The sequence below is a fragment of the Aulonocara stuartgranti genome (assembly GCF_965226115.1).
Source record: "Aulonocara stuartgranti genome assembly, chromosome: 19".
NCBI classification, from domain to species: Eukaryota; Metazoa; Chordata; class Actinopteri; order Cichliformes; family Cichlidae; genus Aulonocara; species Aulonocara stuartgranti.
Window position 1 is genome coordinate 28183887 of NC_138955.1, and position 14128 is coordinate 28198014.

Consider the following 14128-nt stretch of genomic DNA (forward strand, 5'->3'; position numbering starts at 1 on the left):
TCTCCACTCATTAAAATACAGTTCCCCTCACAATGGAAGCATTTGGGACATTGGATTAGACAAGTTCTTCTGTCACTACTGGAGTCAAACTCAAATGCTGATGTACAAGATTGAAAAGCACCCCATAGTTGCCTTTGATGCGACTGGCTCAGTTGTAAAAAAGCTTCTCAGGCCTAATGGTTTGTCTGGAAATATCTTCCTGTATCAAGGTGTGTTAACAGGAAGGGACAACTCTCACGTCCCAATGGTGCAAATGTTGTCAGAGAGACATGATGTCCAGGCAATCACAAGATGGTTATCGGAAGTAGGCCGTGAAGTAGTCGTGCACCAGCTGAATGTGCGGAGATCTAAGTCTAGTACGTATATAATACACATCTATACCTCTACCTACTTTAATGACATGATGTTAATAATAAAGTGTCTAAGGTATTGTGCTTACATTTTTTTTTAGAAAGACTTGTCAAAGCAGAAAAACATGCTTTGTTCATTGATGAGGCTCCCCAGAAGATTGCTGCCGCACTGGGTATGGATCACTGCAATGATCACAATGACACTGAATGTTCATTTTACTTAAGAGGGATTATACAGACTTCAGATCTGGGTTAAGACAAAGCCCCTACAGATCTTTACATCACAGTGACCCACACACTGAAACTGAGCTTATGTCTTTTCTGTCTAATGTCCAGTTTAAATTTAAGAATAATGTGCAGCTTGGTCAATGTAATGCACATGAAGCCAGAGCTAAAACACATCACCATTGCAGTGAAATATGTGCAGCTCTGCCTTAAGATGGAGCCCTGTACATTTTGATCTTGTTATTTCTGGGATGATTGTAAAGATAATTTTCATTATTATGGCTAGAATAAAGTGTAAGAGGTATTTGCACTTACAAAGAATAAGACTTTTACTTTTATTGTTTCATAAAAGGTGTCCACAATTTAAACTTTAATTGCAGGAAATTTAATTAAATAAGAATAAGGAAAATAAAATAATCACAAAACAATAATCAGATTACTTAAACTCTACTTATCTAACTAAGATGCTCTAAGCTAATGCTAAGTGTGTTCTTTTCTTTGGTGAGGAGAGGTTGGAGGAAGGATGTAAATCAAAATCCTTCTAAATTAACCGCCTAACACAGCAACAATGAGCAGACAAAAAGGAATGAATTCACAGGTTGGACAGGTTTTCAACTGTGAACCTCTTCGATCCAATCTTTTGGGCTGCTCATCTTGCAGAAGACAAAAAAGAAAAACACAAAATCTCTTCTTCACCTCACCTGTTCACCCCCCCCCCCCCCCTTCTCCTACTGGACGTCATATCTTCCCACACCTTATCTATCAATGTGTAGCTTTTAAAATTGTGAATGCTTCATTACATTTTCATTGTTATTCTTAACATAGAGAATTCATATTCAATCACTTCATGTTTCATTCAGTTTATGTGATTCTACTTCAGTTAGATTTGTCTTTAGGACATTTTCACAAGAACATCCATTGTAACTTAATCCCTTTCCAATTCGAATGCTTTAAAACTCAGTTAATTACCATTTATTTCTCTAGTTATTTTATGATTTAATGAAAACATACATTTTGTTTGTCAGATATTCTTTGAGATTATTAGCTCCACTGTGTCACATTATACACAACACACAGAAACACACACACCAAGGTCAGACACTCTGTGAGGCCTGTTATTAGAATCACTGTTATTCTACAGGGAGTGCAGAATCATTAGGCAAATGAGTATTTTGTCTACATCATCCTCTTCATGCATGTTGTCTTACTCCAAGCTGTATAGGCTCGAAAGCCTACTACCAATTAAGCATATTAGGTGATGTGCATCTCTGTAATGAGAAGGGGTGTGGTCTAATGACATCAACACCCTATATCAGGTGTACATAATTATTAGGCAACGTCCTTTCCTTTGGCAAAATGGATCAAAAGAAGGACTTGACAGGCTCAGAAAAGTCAAGAATAGTGAGATATCTTGCAGAGGGATGCAGCAGTCTCAAAATTGCAAAGCTTCTGAAGCGTGATCATCGAACAATCAAGCGTTTCATTCAAAATAGTCAACAGGGTTGCAAGAAGCGTGTGGAAAAACCAAGGCACAAAATAACTGCCCATGAACTGAGAAAAGTCAAGCGTGCAGCTGCCAAGATGCCACTTGCCACCAGTTTGGCCATATTTCAGAGCTGCAACATCACTGGAGTGCCCAAAAGCGCAAGGTGTGCAGTACTCAGAGACATGGCCAAGGTAAGAAAGGCTGAAAGACGACCACCACTGAACAAGACACACAAGCTGAAACGTCAAGGCTGGGCCAAGAAATATCTCAAGACTGGTTTTTCTAAGGTTTTATGGACTGATGAAATGAAAGTGAGTCTTGATGGGCCAGATGGATGGGCCCGTGGCTAGATTGGTAAAGGGCAGAGAGCTCCAGTCCGACTCAGACGCCAGCAAGGTGGAGGTGGAGTACTGGTTTGGGCTGGTATCATCAAAGATGAGCTTGAGGGGCCTTTTCGGGTTGAGGATGGAGTCAAGCTCAACTCCCAGTCCTACTGCCAGTTTCTGGAAGACACCTTCTTCAAGCAGTGGTACAGGAAGAAGTCTGCATCCTTCAAGAAAAACATGATTTTCATGCAGGACAATGCTCCATCACACGCGTCCAAGTACTCCACAGCGTGGCTGGCAAGAAAGGGTATAAAAGAAGAAAAACTAATGACATGGCCACCTTGTTCACCTGATCTGAACCCCATTGAGAACCTGTGGTCCATCATCAAATGTGAGATTTACAAGGAGGGAAAACAGTACACCTCTCTGAACAGTGTCTGGGAGGCTGTGGTTGCTGCTGCACGCAATGTTGATGGTGAACAGATCAAAACACTGACAGAATCCATGGATGGCAGGTTTTTGAGTGTCCTTGCAAAGAAAGGTGGCTATGTTGGTCGCTGATTTGTTTTTGTTTTGTTTTTGAATGTCAGAAATGTATATTTGTGAATGTGGAGATGTTATATTGGTGTCACTGGTAAAAATAAATAATTGAAATGGGTATATATTTGTTTTTTGTTAAGTTGCCTAATAATTATGCACAGTAATAGTCACCTGCACACACAGATATCCCCCTAAAATAGCTAAAACTAAAAACAAACTAAAAACTACTTCCAAAAACATTCAGCTTTGATATTAATGAATTTTTTGGGTTCATTGAGAACATGTTTGTTGTTCAATAATAAAATTATTCCTCAAAAATACAACTTGCCTAATAATTCTGCACTCCCTGTATTCTCAGATTCATTACACTGGTTAACTTACACATTTTCTTTCCTTTGTTTCATTTATTTTCAACATGCCAGAAACTGAGCATAACTAACCCTCAGTAAAACAAGTTACAAGTTATGGTATCTGGAACAGATTTACATTCAATATTTAGAGTTATATTTTGGACGCACAGACGCGCGCGCGCGCACACACACACACACACACACACACACACACACACTCAGCCATTATAACAGCCATTTCTACTACTCAAACACATTTGCATTTGTTATCTATATGTAGAGGCGGCACGGGGCGTGAGACTTTTATCTCTTTCTATCTTCTATCTTAAGACACATTACAGGGTTTTGTAATTGGAAACTGGGTTTTTTGTATGGTTGGTCTGGAAAATTTGTTTGATACTTTGTGGTGCTTGCATGGTCCTTGAGACATGGTGCTTGTAAAATCCCTCTATAATCTGCACAAGGGACTGGACATGTAAATGCAGTGTATGTGTTAGCATAGCATATTAATACATGTAGTGTTCTCTTTGTGTTTTTACAGATGACCTCGAGAAGCAACCCCAGAGCAGAACAATATTGAAATTGTTTTTTGGACTGTTGGGCGGATATATTATTGCCATAACTGGTCACCGAAAGGGAGTGATCATCAACATGACTACTGAGGAGGTTGAAATGGCAGAAAAAGCTAAGCAGGGTGCCCGCATCATCCGTGTATGTACTAAAACGATATAAATCTAAGTATACATAGACATTTTTTTATTCAGCTGAATAAACATGTCTTTTCATGTATTAGGTTAAACAGCACAAAACTCAAAGATATCATGGGCAAGCAGCTGTCCCCCTGTACAAGAATGAGTATACCTGGTTGCAGCGTTACAATCATATCAGAGAGTATGTTGAAGGCGGTTCGGAGGCACCGACTTTTTTCCACAGTTCTAGTGGAGGTGTTCTTCATAGACTACCGGTATTTTTCAAGGCAGCCTGGGAGATGATGAATCTGGGGATTGCCCCCACCTTCAACATGCTACGTTCCTCCTGTAGCACTTACAGCGGGGAAAATAAGTATTTGACACATCAGCATTTTTATCAGTAAGGGGATTTCCAAGTGGACTATTGACACAACATTTCCACCAGATGTTGCCATCAAGCCAAATATTGACGTCATACAAACAAATCAGAACATATAAGTATACAAGTTAAACCACAATAAATAAAGTGAAATGACACAGGGAATAAGTATTGAATACATGGAGATAACAAGGGGCAAAATGACATAGAAAGCCAGGAGATCACCTGAAATCTGTCAGTATTGATAGAGAAATCCTGTCCCCTATCAGTACTAATTGATATCAGCTGCTTTAGTCCTAATTGATGGCCTATAAAGGCTCCTCATTACCCAGAAGGCACACAGGAAAGACTTCATGATGGGTAAAAGCAAAGAACTCTCTCAAGATCTTCGTAATCTTATCGTTGAAAAGCATTTTGATGGGAATGGTTATAGGTGCATTTCCAGAATGCTGAATGTTCCTGTGAGCACTGTGGGGGCCATTATCCGGAAATGGAAAGTGCATCAGTTCACCATAAACCTGCCACGATCAGGTGCTCCACGCAAGATCCCTGTCCGAGGAGTCCAAAGAATAATCAGGAGGGTTCTCCAAGAGCCAAGAACCACTCGGACAGAACTTCAGGAAGACCTTGCATCAGCAGGTACTGTTGTTTCAAAGAAAACTATAAGCAATGCACTGAACCGCCATGGCATCCATGCACGCTCACCACGCAAGACTCCATTGCTGAACAAAAAGCATGTCAAGGCTCGGTTAAAATTTGCGCAACAGCATTTGGAGAAGCCTGTGGATTATTGGACGACTATAGTATGGTCAGATGAAAGCAAAATTGAACTTTTTGGCAGTCATTCTACACACCATGTTTGGAGAAGAAATGGCACTGCTCACCACCCCAAGAACACCATACCAACAGTCAAGTTTGGGGGTGGAAGCATCATGGTTTGGGGCTGCTTTTCAGCAAGGGGTACTGGCAGACTTCATATTATTGAAGGCAGGATGAATGGAGAGATGTACCGGGACATTCTGGATAAAAATCTGCTGCCATCTACCAGGAAGCTAAAAATGAAAAGAGGGTGGACATTTCAGCAAGACAATGATCCCAAACACAAGGCCAAGGAAACAATGAAGTGGTTTCAAAGAAAGAAAATCAAGTTGCTTGAATGGCCCAGTCAATCACCTGACCTAAATCCCATAGAAAATCTATGGAGAGAACTGAAGATTAAAGTTCATAAAAGAGGCCCAAGGAACCTTCAAGATTTAAAGACCGTTTGTGTGGAAGAATGGGCCAGAATCACTCCTGAGCAATGCAGACGACTGGTCTATCCATACAAGAGGCGTCTAGAAGCTGTAATCACCAACAAAGGCTTTTCTACAAAGTATTGAATAAAGTGTGTTCAATACTTATTCCCTGTGTCATTTCACTTTATTTATTATGGTTTAACTTGTATACTTATATGTTCTGATTTGATTGTATGACTTCAATATTTGGCTTGATGGCAACATCTGGTGGAAATGTTGTGTCAATAGTCCACTTGGAAATCCCCTTACTGATAAAAATGCTGATGTGTCAAATACTTATTTTCCCCGCTGTATGTGAGAAAACTTTTCATTTTTATTTTTTGACACACAATGAAGTAGGTTAAAGTGTCATGGGTTTTATTCATGTGGTTTCTTTTTAAAACATTATTCTTTCAGGCCAAGCGACAGTTGGGACGTAAATCTTACGACAGAGTGGCAACATTTATGTGCCATGATGCCATCACAGCCAAAAGATTTTATCAAGGTTATTTAAATAAGCTAAAGTGAAGTCATATATTTATCTATACACTTACATTTATTCATATTTAGTAATATTGCTTTGCACAGCTGAGGACCCTGCAGAGGACACACTCCAGAGCCGAGCACTGACCACCAATGCAATTGCAACATATGCAGCAAATAAAAGGAAAAGGAGAGAGGACAGAGGATCTGTGCAGGACGAGGACAGTGAAGGATCTGACAAGGAAGAGCAGCAGTCATCAGGAACAGAGGAGCTTTTAGACAGAACGCTCTTCCAGTGTAGCAGTAACAAGGTATGTGTGCCCTGATTCCCTTGGTAAGAGTTTTGATTGGTTGCACTTCTTTCATATATAATCATTTACTCCATCATGAACAAAACATATTTAATTTGTACCATAAACAGATGGTGAGCCCAGGTCAGGGTGAGGTTGCCTGTAGTGCCGGAGCCACAATAAGAGAAACTAAACAGGATTTGAAAAAGGGGGTGGAGCATCTACAAAAAGTGACATACCAGTTGCGCAAGAGAAAAGTATGTAATGTATGTTCTTGTGCTTGTTTTTAGTGTTTTCACTGATTACTAATCTTTTACCTTTTTACTTTTACTTTTCTAAAATCAGATGGTGGTCTTTTACAAAAATGATAGGACAGATGTGGGGAAACTCACACAAGAAGACAATCCAGAAGAGGAGGAGGAGGATGAAGCGAGGGAATGGGTTCCTAAGGTGGGCAGGAAAAATCCAGCAGAGTTTCTTCTCCTGCAGTTAAAGATGTAAGTGTTTTGTTTCCACACATCCATGAAAAATGAGTAAAATATATATTTTTCTGTTCTAATAACAGTCTGTGAGCTCATCTGAAGATGATGGGACAGATGACTGGAAACCCACACAGGATGAATCTGAAGGCTATTCAGAAGAGGAGGAAGAACAAGAACGTAAAAGGATTCCTAAGGTAGCCATGAAAAACAAAACTGGGTGTCCTGTGCCACAAAGAGATGTGAAATTCATCCTCAGTTTCAGTGCTTCCACAATCAATCCATCAAAAATGACCAAACATATTGTTGTCTTCTCTGAAAACAGATGGTGGCAGCATCTGAAGAGGATGGGACACATGATAGCAGACCCACACAAGATGAATCTAAAGATGATTCAAAGCAGAATTCTGCTCATTGAACTCTTTTCAGCAGAATTCTGCTCATTCAACTCTTTTCAGCAAAATTTTCAGTTTTTTCTGCTGTTTTCAGAAAAAAACATTTTTCAGCAAAATTCTGCTGATTGAACTCTTTTCAGAAGAAATTTTACTGATTGAACTCTTTTCAGCAAAATATTCAGAGTTTTCACCTCTTTTCTGCCCAAATTCTGCTTATTCACCTCTTCTGAAACATTTTCAGCCTTTCCACCTCTTATCAGCACAATTCTAAGCCTCTTCTGCTCATTTCAGCACAATTGTCAGTCTCTCCACCTCTTCTTTGAGAGAATGACTGTGGCGCAGTGAGATGAGAACCTCCCTTGAGTACCAGAAGGGCCAGGTTCGAATCCCACTCGGGCAATATTTTTTTTGTTTTTTTTCTCAACTTTTTCAGCTTTTTTCAGCAGACATCCTCAGCGTAAAGGCATCCACACAGCATTTTCGCAGGAAATGCAAATTTTTCTAGTTGCACCTTAGAACACACATGCATCAACACTACAATGAGTTTGTTAGTGGGGCAATCAGAAACGGGCAGTTAGTTCACCAGTAGTGTAGACAGTCAGGGGTAAGAAAACAGCAGGGTCCATCCGGGCAGAAACCTCTCTCTCCCTCTCCTTTCAGAGCGTCCATCGGCTTCTAAACATATTAAAACACTTGAGCTACAATACCAAATGCTATCACATAACGATTTAGCATTAGCATGCTTTGACTGAAAATCACAGAGCTAAACATACAGCATGGCATCACACCACATAATGCGGTAAGCTGCGCTAATTAGCAAGCCGCTAGTTAGCATCACATATCACGCCATTTTACCACTATAACGAATAGTTACAGTACAAATGTCAAGGCACACAGTCTCATTTACCTCTTGCAGATCACAAATAAGTAATATCAGGACCACGGGTAGTCGACCTCAATGATACACTTAGATGCAAAATCCACACCACGTTTGCCTTACGACATCTCTCTCTTCGGACTTAGCTTCTGTGTCCGCTCCCACAGATTCACACAAACTTACCACTCGTCCCGCCCCCATAGCAGAAAAGAATGACATTGACTGGCTCGTCAGCACAACAACCAATGACAATACAATATTGAGATAACTGACATTAGATGGGTAAATAAGCTTAGGTTACACCCCAACATATTTATTGTGCACAGAAAATAACTCTAAATCATGAAACCCTTTTAATTATTGGACTCTTAACTGTAAATGAAATACATTTGTACCAAAGCATATGATTTTTAAACCTTTTATCAACTATTTATATTTTAACCAGTTTTTATAACAGTAGACTTTTTTTTCTTTATACTGCAAGCCCGAATAATTGCAGACAGGGATGCATATAGTTTTGTTATTGTGGAATAGATTAAAGCAATCCTAGATTGCTTTAGAATTAGAATGTTAAAATTAGTAATTTATTTTGGCACTAACCAGAAACACAGTAACAATGTGTGCAGCAGGAACAGATGCACTTCTATGTTTAGGATTCCCACCAGGTGAAGCACTGAAAATATTATTTAAATATGTATATGTATTTTCAACTGGTGTTATTTTGTGGTCTCATTCCCCAAGCAATTTGTTGCCTTATATTGTCCCCAACACTCACTGCTGCTTCTGCAAAGTCAGAGTGCTAAGTGCTGTCTACTACAGGTAACTCCACTTCAAAAAACCTGAACATTCCCTTTAGCTTACTATTTTAATTGGGGGGGGGGGGAGACTAAGGAAGCACTTACTGACCAGATGGGGAAAAAAAAGGCTGCACTGTTAAGAGAACTTAACCACCCAGTCTATTGAATATTCACATTCATTCCTTCATGTTACTGTTAACTACACCCGTGTTTTTATGAACTGTTAGGGTGGAAAACCTAAAACGTGTAGGGCAGAGTGCCTTGAGGACCAAGGTTGGAAAACACTGACCTACACCACATCCATCACCCACATAGAGCTTGCGAGAATGCTGTAAAATTCACTGCAAAAGTCTGGATAGCTGTGATAACCAAGTGGCAGCTTTAGTACACATCCACATGTGTGGGATTGTGGTCTGTGGAGGAAATCTGTAGTTTCTATTAACTCAATTAGTATGGCTTTATCCAACAGATTGGATCCTGTACAGAACTGCAGGAAAAGCTGAAGATAATTGAAATCAATTTCTCCAATGTACCTTTTCAGGTAACGAGAAACTGTTGACTGGGCAGCTGTCATCTCCTCTGGAAAGTCTAGAAGCTCCTTCACTGTTTTTACAGTTGGTTTTTTTTCTTCAATGAAATGATGCAGTCCTTCTGGTGGGAGTAAACCAGCTACAGAACCCACAATGGGACGCCAGCACTTGATTACAAACATTGGGGCCTCAATAAGTACTTTTTGTCCTATCTGTGCCAAAACAGGGAGCAGTGTGTCCTTGGTAGGGACCTGCTTGCACTCATGTGCATCAAGTACTTCCAGCAATTCATCTGTATCCACTGAATTGAAGTCATCCAAAGCCTTCAGGAGAACAGATGTTGTGTCAATAGTCCACTTGGAAATCCCCTTACTGATAAAAATGCTGATGTGTCAAATACTTATTTTCCCCGCTGTATGTGAGAAAACTTTTCATTTTTATTTTTTGACACACAATGAAGTAGGTTAAAGTGTCATGGGTTTTATTCATGTGGTTTCTTTTTAAAACATTATTCTTTCAGGCCAAGCGACAGTTGGGACGTAAATCTTACGACAGAGTGGCAACATTTATGTGCCATGATGCCATCACAGCCAAAAGATTTTATCAAGGTTATTTAAATAAGCTAAAGTGAAGTCATATATTTATCTATACACTTACATTTATTCATATTTAGTAATATTGCTTTGCACAGCTGAGGACCCTGCAGAGGACACACTCCAGAGCCGAGCACTGACCACCAATGCAATTGCAACATATGCAGCAAATAAAAGGAAAAGGAGAGAGGACAGAGGATCTGTGCAGGACGAGGACAGTGAAGGATCTGACAAGGAAGAGCAGCAGTCATCAGGAACAGAGGAGCTTTTAGACAGAACGCTCTTCCAGTGTAGCAGTAACAAGGTATGTGTGCCCTGATTCCCTTGGTAAGAGTTTTGATTGGTTGCACTTCTTTCATATATAATCATTTACTCCATCATGAACAAAACATATTTAATTTGTACCATAAACAGATGGTGAGCCCAGGTCAGGGTGAGGTTGCCTGTAGTGCCGGAGCCACAATAAGAGAAACTAAACAGGATTTGAAAAAGGGGGTGGAGCATCTACAAAAAGTGACATACCAGTTGCGCAAGAGAAAAGTATGTAATGTATGTTCTTGTGCTTGTTTTTAGTGTTTTCACTGATTACTAATCTTTTACCTTTTTACTTTTACTTTTCTAAAATCAGATGGTGGTCTTTTACAAAAAGATCGCTCTTCTTGTGAGACATACAAAAGAAAGGAATCTTTTAAACTACTGGTTGTCGAGCTGTATCTCCTCCAGAAAGGGTATTGCAAGCTTCACTGGGAAGTAACCAGCTTGTTTCCACCCTACAACAAACATTCTAGCTATAGCCTGCCATTCTTCACACTGAAAGTCATGCCGGATGAATGGCACTGATCAAATCAGTAAGACAATGACCTCTTCTAACAGTCAGTATTACGGGACAAGATCGTGGTTCAGGGGGTGCTTGGTCAGGAATATTGGCCTCTCCTGTCAGCCCCGGTGAGAGAGACAATGTGTGATGAGGTGGATCAGACTCTTTTTCTGTAAACAGTGTTTCAGGGTTTAGTTCAACCACACTAATATCCACCCTGTTATCCCCACTAATAATAACAACTGCAACAGAATCTTCACTTTCACCTACATTTGGCAGACCATCCCATGGTAATGTGTCATTCAGTTCCAAATATCCACTTATGGAAGCTCCATCATTATTTACAAAGTGGTTTGATGGTTCTTAATTTATGTTTTCCACCAACAGATCATCAGCGGCCCGATTATGTTCATTGTCAGTGAGATCTACCACAGAGGGCTGGGTTATTGCATGATCGGCATGTGAGTGAAGTTGGCCCCCCCACCTTCTTCAAATCCAACAAAAGTGGTATCAAACGTTTGTGCTACGTTTGTGCATGCTGCAAAAGTTTATTTTTTGCCGTTTTCATTTTAAAGATATTCAAGAAAAATTTCTAGCGGTCATCAGAGGTCAACCAGCCCCCCACATTAATGGAATCAAAAAAAAACTGGCGTCAAAAGTTTGTGCTACGTTTGTGCTGGTTTGTGCTGCTAAAATTGTCGTTTGTGCTGCCTCTGTTTTAAAGATATTAATGAAAATGCAAACGTCAAAAGGTCAACCAGCCCCCCACATCACCCAAATCAAACAAAAGTTGATGTCACAGGTTTGTGCTGGTTTGTGCTGCAAAAAATTTTGTTTGTGGCGCTATTATTTTAAAGATAAAGAGGCGGGGTACATCCTGGACAGGTTGCCAGTCTGTCACAGGGCCAACACACAGGGACAGACAACCATTCGCACTCACATTCACACCTATGGGCAATTCGGATTAACCAATTAACCTATCACCACAAGCTGCATGTCTTTGGAGAGAACCCACGCAAACACGGGGAGAACCTGCAAACTCCACACAGAAAGACCCTGGCGTGATGGTGGAATTGAACTCAGGACCTTCTTGCTGTGCAGCAACAGTGCTAACCACCGTGCTGCCGTAATAATAACATTAAATAACATTTATGAAGAAATTTAAAGGGGCATGCCAGTAGGTGCGTATCAGTTTATAATTAGATAAGGTGTTTTGAGCCAATAAGCTGGTTGTGGATCACTGACTACCATGTTTCTTAACATTACCTTACTCCATCTAGTGTGCTACCAGCAGGGTTTATGCTAAAATGCTAATGGTTGTTAAAACATTAACCTAATAATATGTGAACTGTAGCTTTTAAGTCAAATGGTAATATTAACAAAAGTGCTGTCATTTGTATGTGGGCTGTCATGAGCAAGTTGTATAAAATTAACATACACAGGACAGGAGTGCACTTCAGTGATTCAGCAAATCTGAACTCAAAGGCTCCAAACAGCCTGAAGAACTGTAAATCTTAGGTAACTGTCAATGTTACCTGAAAGGGCCGATTTATATTTTTTGCAAGAGTCAAACTTCTGTAGCCATGGTCACAAAAGGCTATTAAATGAGTGGGCTATTAAACATGTGTGGGATTGACACAGACACAGATTTATCTCAACAGTGCACGGATTTATCTACAAGTATTTTGATGATGAGCTATGAACATTGACTACATTCATTTTTATACCGATCAAATGAATTTTGAACTAGATCTTGTTAAGGATAAACTGGTACAACTCTGCCAAAAAAACCAAACATAGCGACCTGTGTTTGGTTTGTGATCACCAGGGGGTGCTATCATACACATTCTTCTTCTGAGAGAAAAAAAACAAGAGTTGAAGAAAACATGTGCTAGCTATCTTATTTGCATTTTTAAGCTAGATTCCATGACCAACAGCAATCATCAACACTTCAATTCACTATGTCAAAACAGTGTATAAAAGTAAGTAATTTTATGTCCACTTAAAGATGTAGAATTAAAGTTATAATCAAATTATAGCAGTAATATATCACATTTTTAATTTTTGCTTGACAGATGCCAAAGAAATCAGTGGTGGACAAAATTGCAGTATTTGAAGTCCTTCGTGCTTCTAAAGAAGCAGTCATAAAAAATGGAAAAGTTTCAACTCCAAGTGATGACATATGGCAAAATCTATGCAAACAACTTGGTGAAAAGATGACACCAAAAGCTCTTTACACTTTTGTTAAATTAAACAGACACAATGTATGGGCTGCTCTGGATTACAGTGATGAAGAGAGACTGACTGACACAGACAGTAGTGACAATGATAATGATTTTGAACAAAGCAGCTCTCCTTTTCAAAACAAAGACTGCAAGACTTTCAATGTGGAGCTCCCATTTGAACAGTGGATACATATGATTCCACATAAAGTCACATACAAAAAGAATACTTTCAAGAAAAGGGAATACACAATTTTGAAACCAGGTACATGGACTCATGTTGTAAACCAGGGAATCTGGAAAGAGGTTACAAGTACATGCACCATTACTTTTAAACGAGCCAAGGTGTACCCCAGAACTGTATCTTGTTTTATTAAATCAGAGGCTTTTGCAAAGAGTGTAGTGGCCAGCTGTACATTACATGTGAAAAGGAACCTGAAAATCACTGCCCAATGGTGCTGAAGTGTGTAATGGCAAACACAGATGAATCCATGCACACTGGCTTTTCTAGGAGAGCCGTGTCCAGAAGTCTGAGGGCACAAGTAAAAAAAGAACTTTGTGAAGGCAGACTGCAGCCCCATGTGTGGAGAGCATCAGAGACAGAAAAGCTGATGGACTTTGGTGATCCAGAGCCAAGCCATCTACCAAATTTGACAACTCTGCGCAAAGCCAAACATGAACAAAATCAACTAGAAGTTGCTCATAAAAACCCAATACTGTCTCTCCACTCATTAAAATACAGTTCCCCTCACAATGGAAGCATTTGGGACATTGGATTAGACAAGTTCTTCTGTCACTACTGGAGTCAAACTCAAATGCTGATGTACAAGATTGAAAAGCACCCCATAGTTGCCTTTGATGCGACTGGCTCAGTTGTAAAAAAGCTTCTCAGGCCTAATGGTTTGTCTGGAAATATCTTCCTGTATCAAGGTGTGTTAACAGGAAGGGACAACTCTCACGTCCCAATGGTGCAAATGTTGTCAGAGAGACATGATGTCCAGGCAATCACAAGATGGTTATCGGAAG

General features: G+C 39.9%; 1 protein-coding gene across 1 annotated transcript; it reads left to right on the forward strand.

The window, feature by feature from the left end:
* The first annotated feature begins 427 nt into the window (after nucleotides 1-427).
* On the forward strand, nucleotides 428-7672 carry LOC309695006 (uncharacterized protein). The gene is made up of 5 exons (XM_082515366.1): nucleotides 428-523; nucleotides 6208-6413; nucleotides 6524-6649; nucleotides 6738-6842; nucleotides 6958-7672. The coding sequence occupies exons 3-5, from the start codon at nucleotides 6524-6526 to the stop codon at nucleotides 7393-7395; spliced, it is 669 nt and encodes a 222-aa protein (XP_082371492.1). The 5' UTR covers nucleotides 428-523; nucleotides 6208-6413; the 3' UTR covers nucleotides 7396-7672.
* The last annotated feature ends 6456 nt before the right edge of the window (nucleotides 7673-14128 follow it).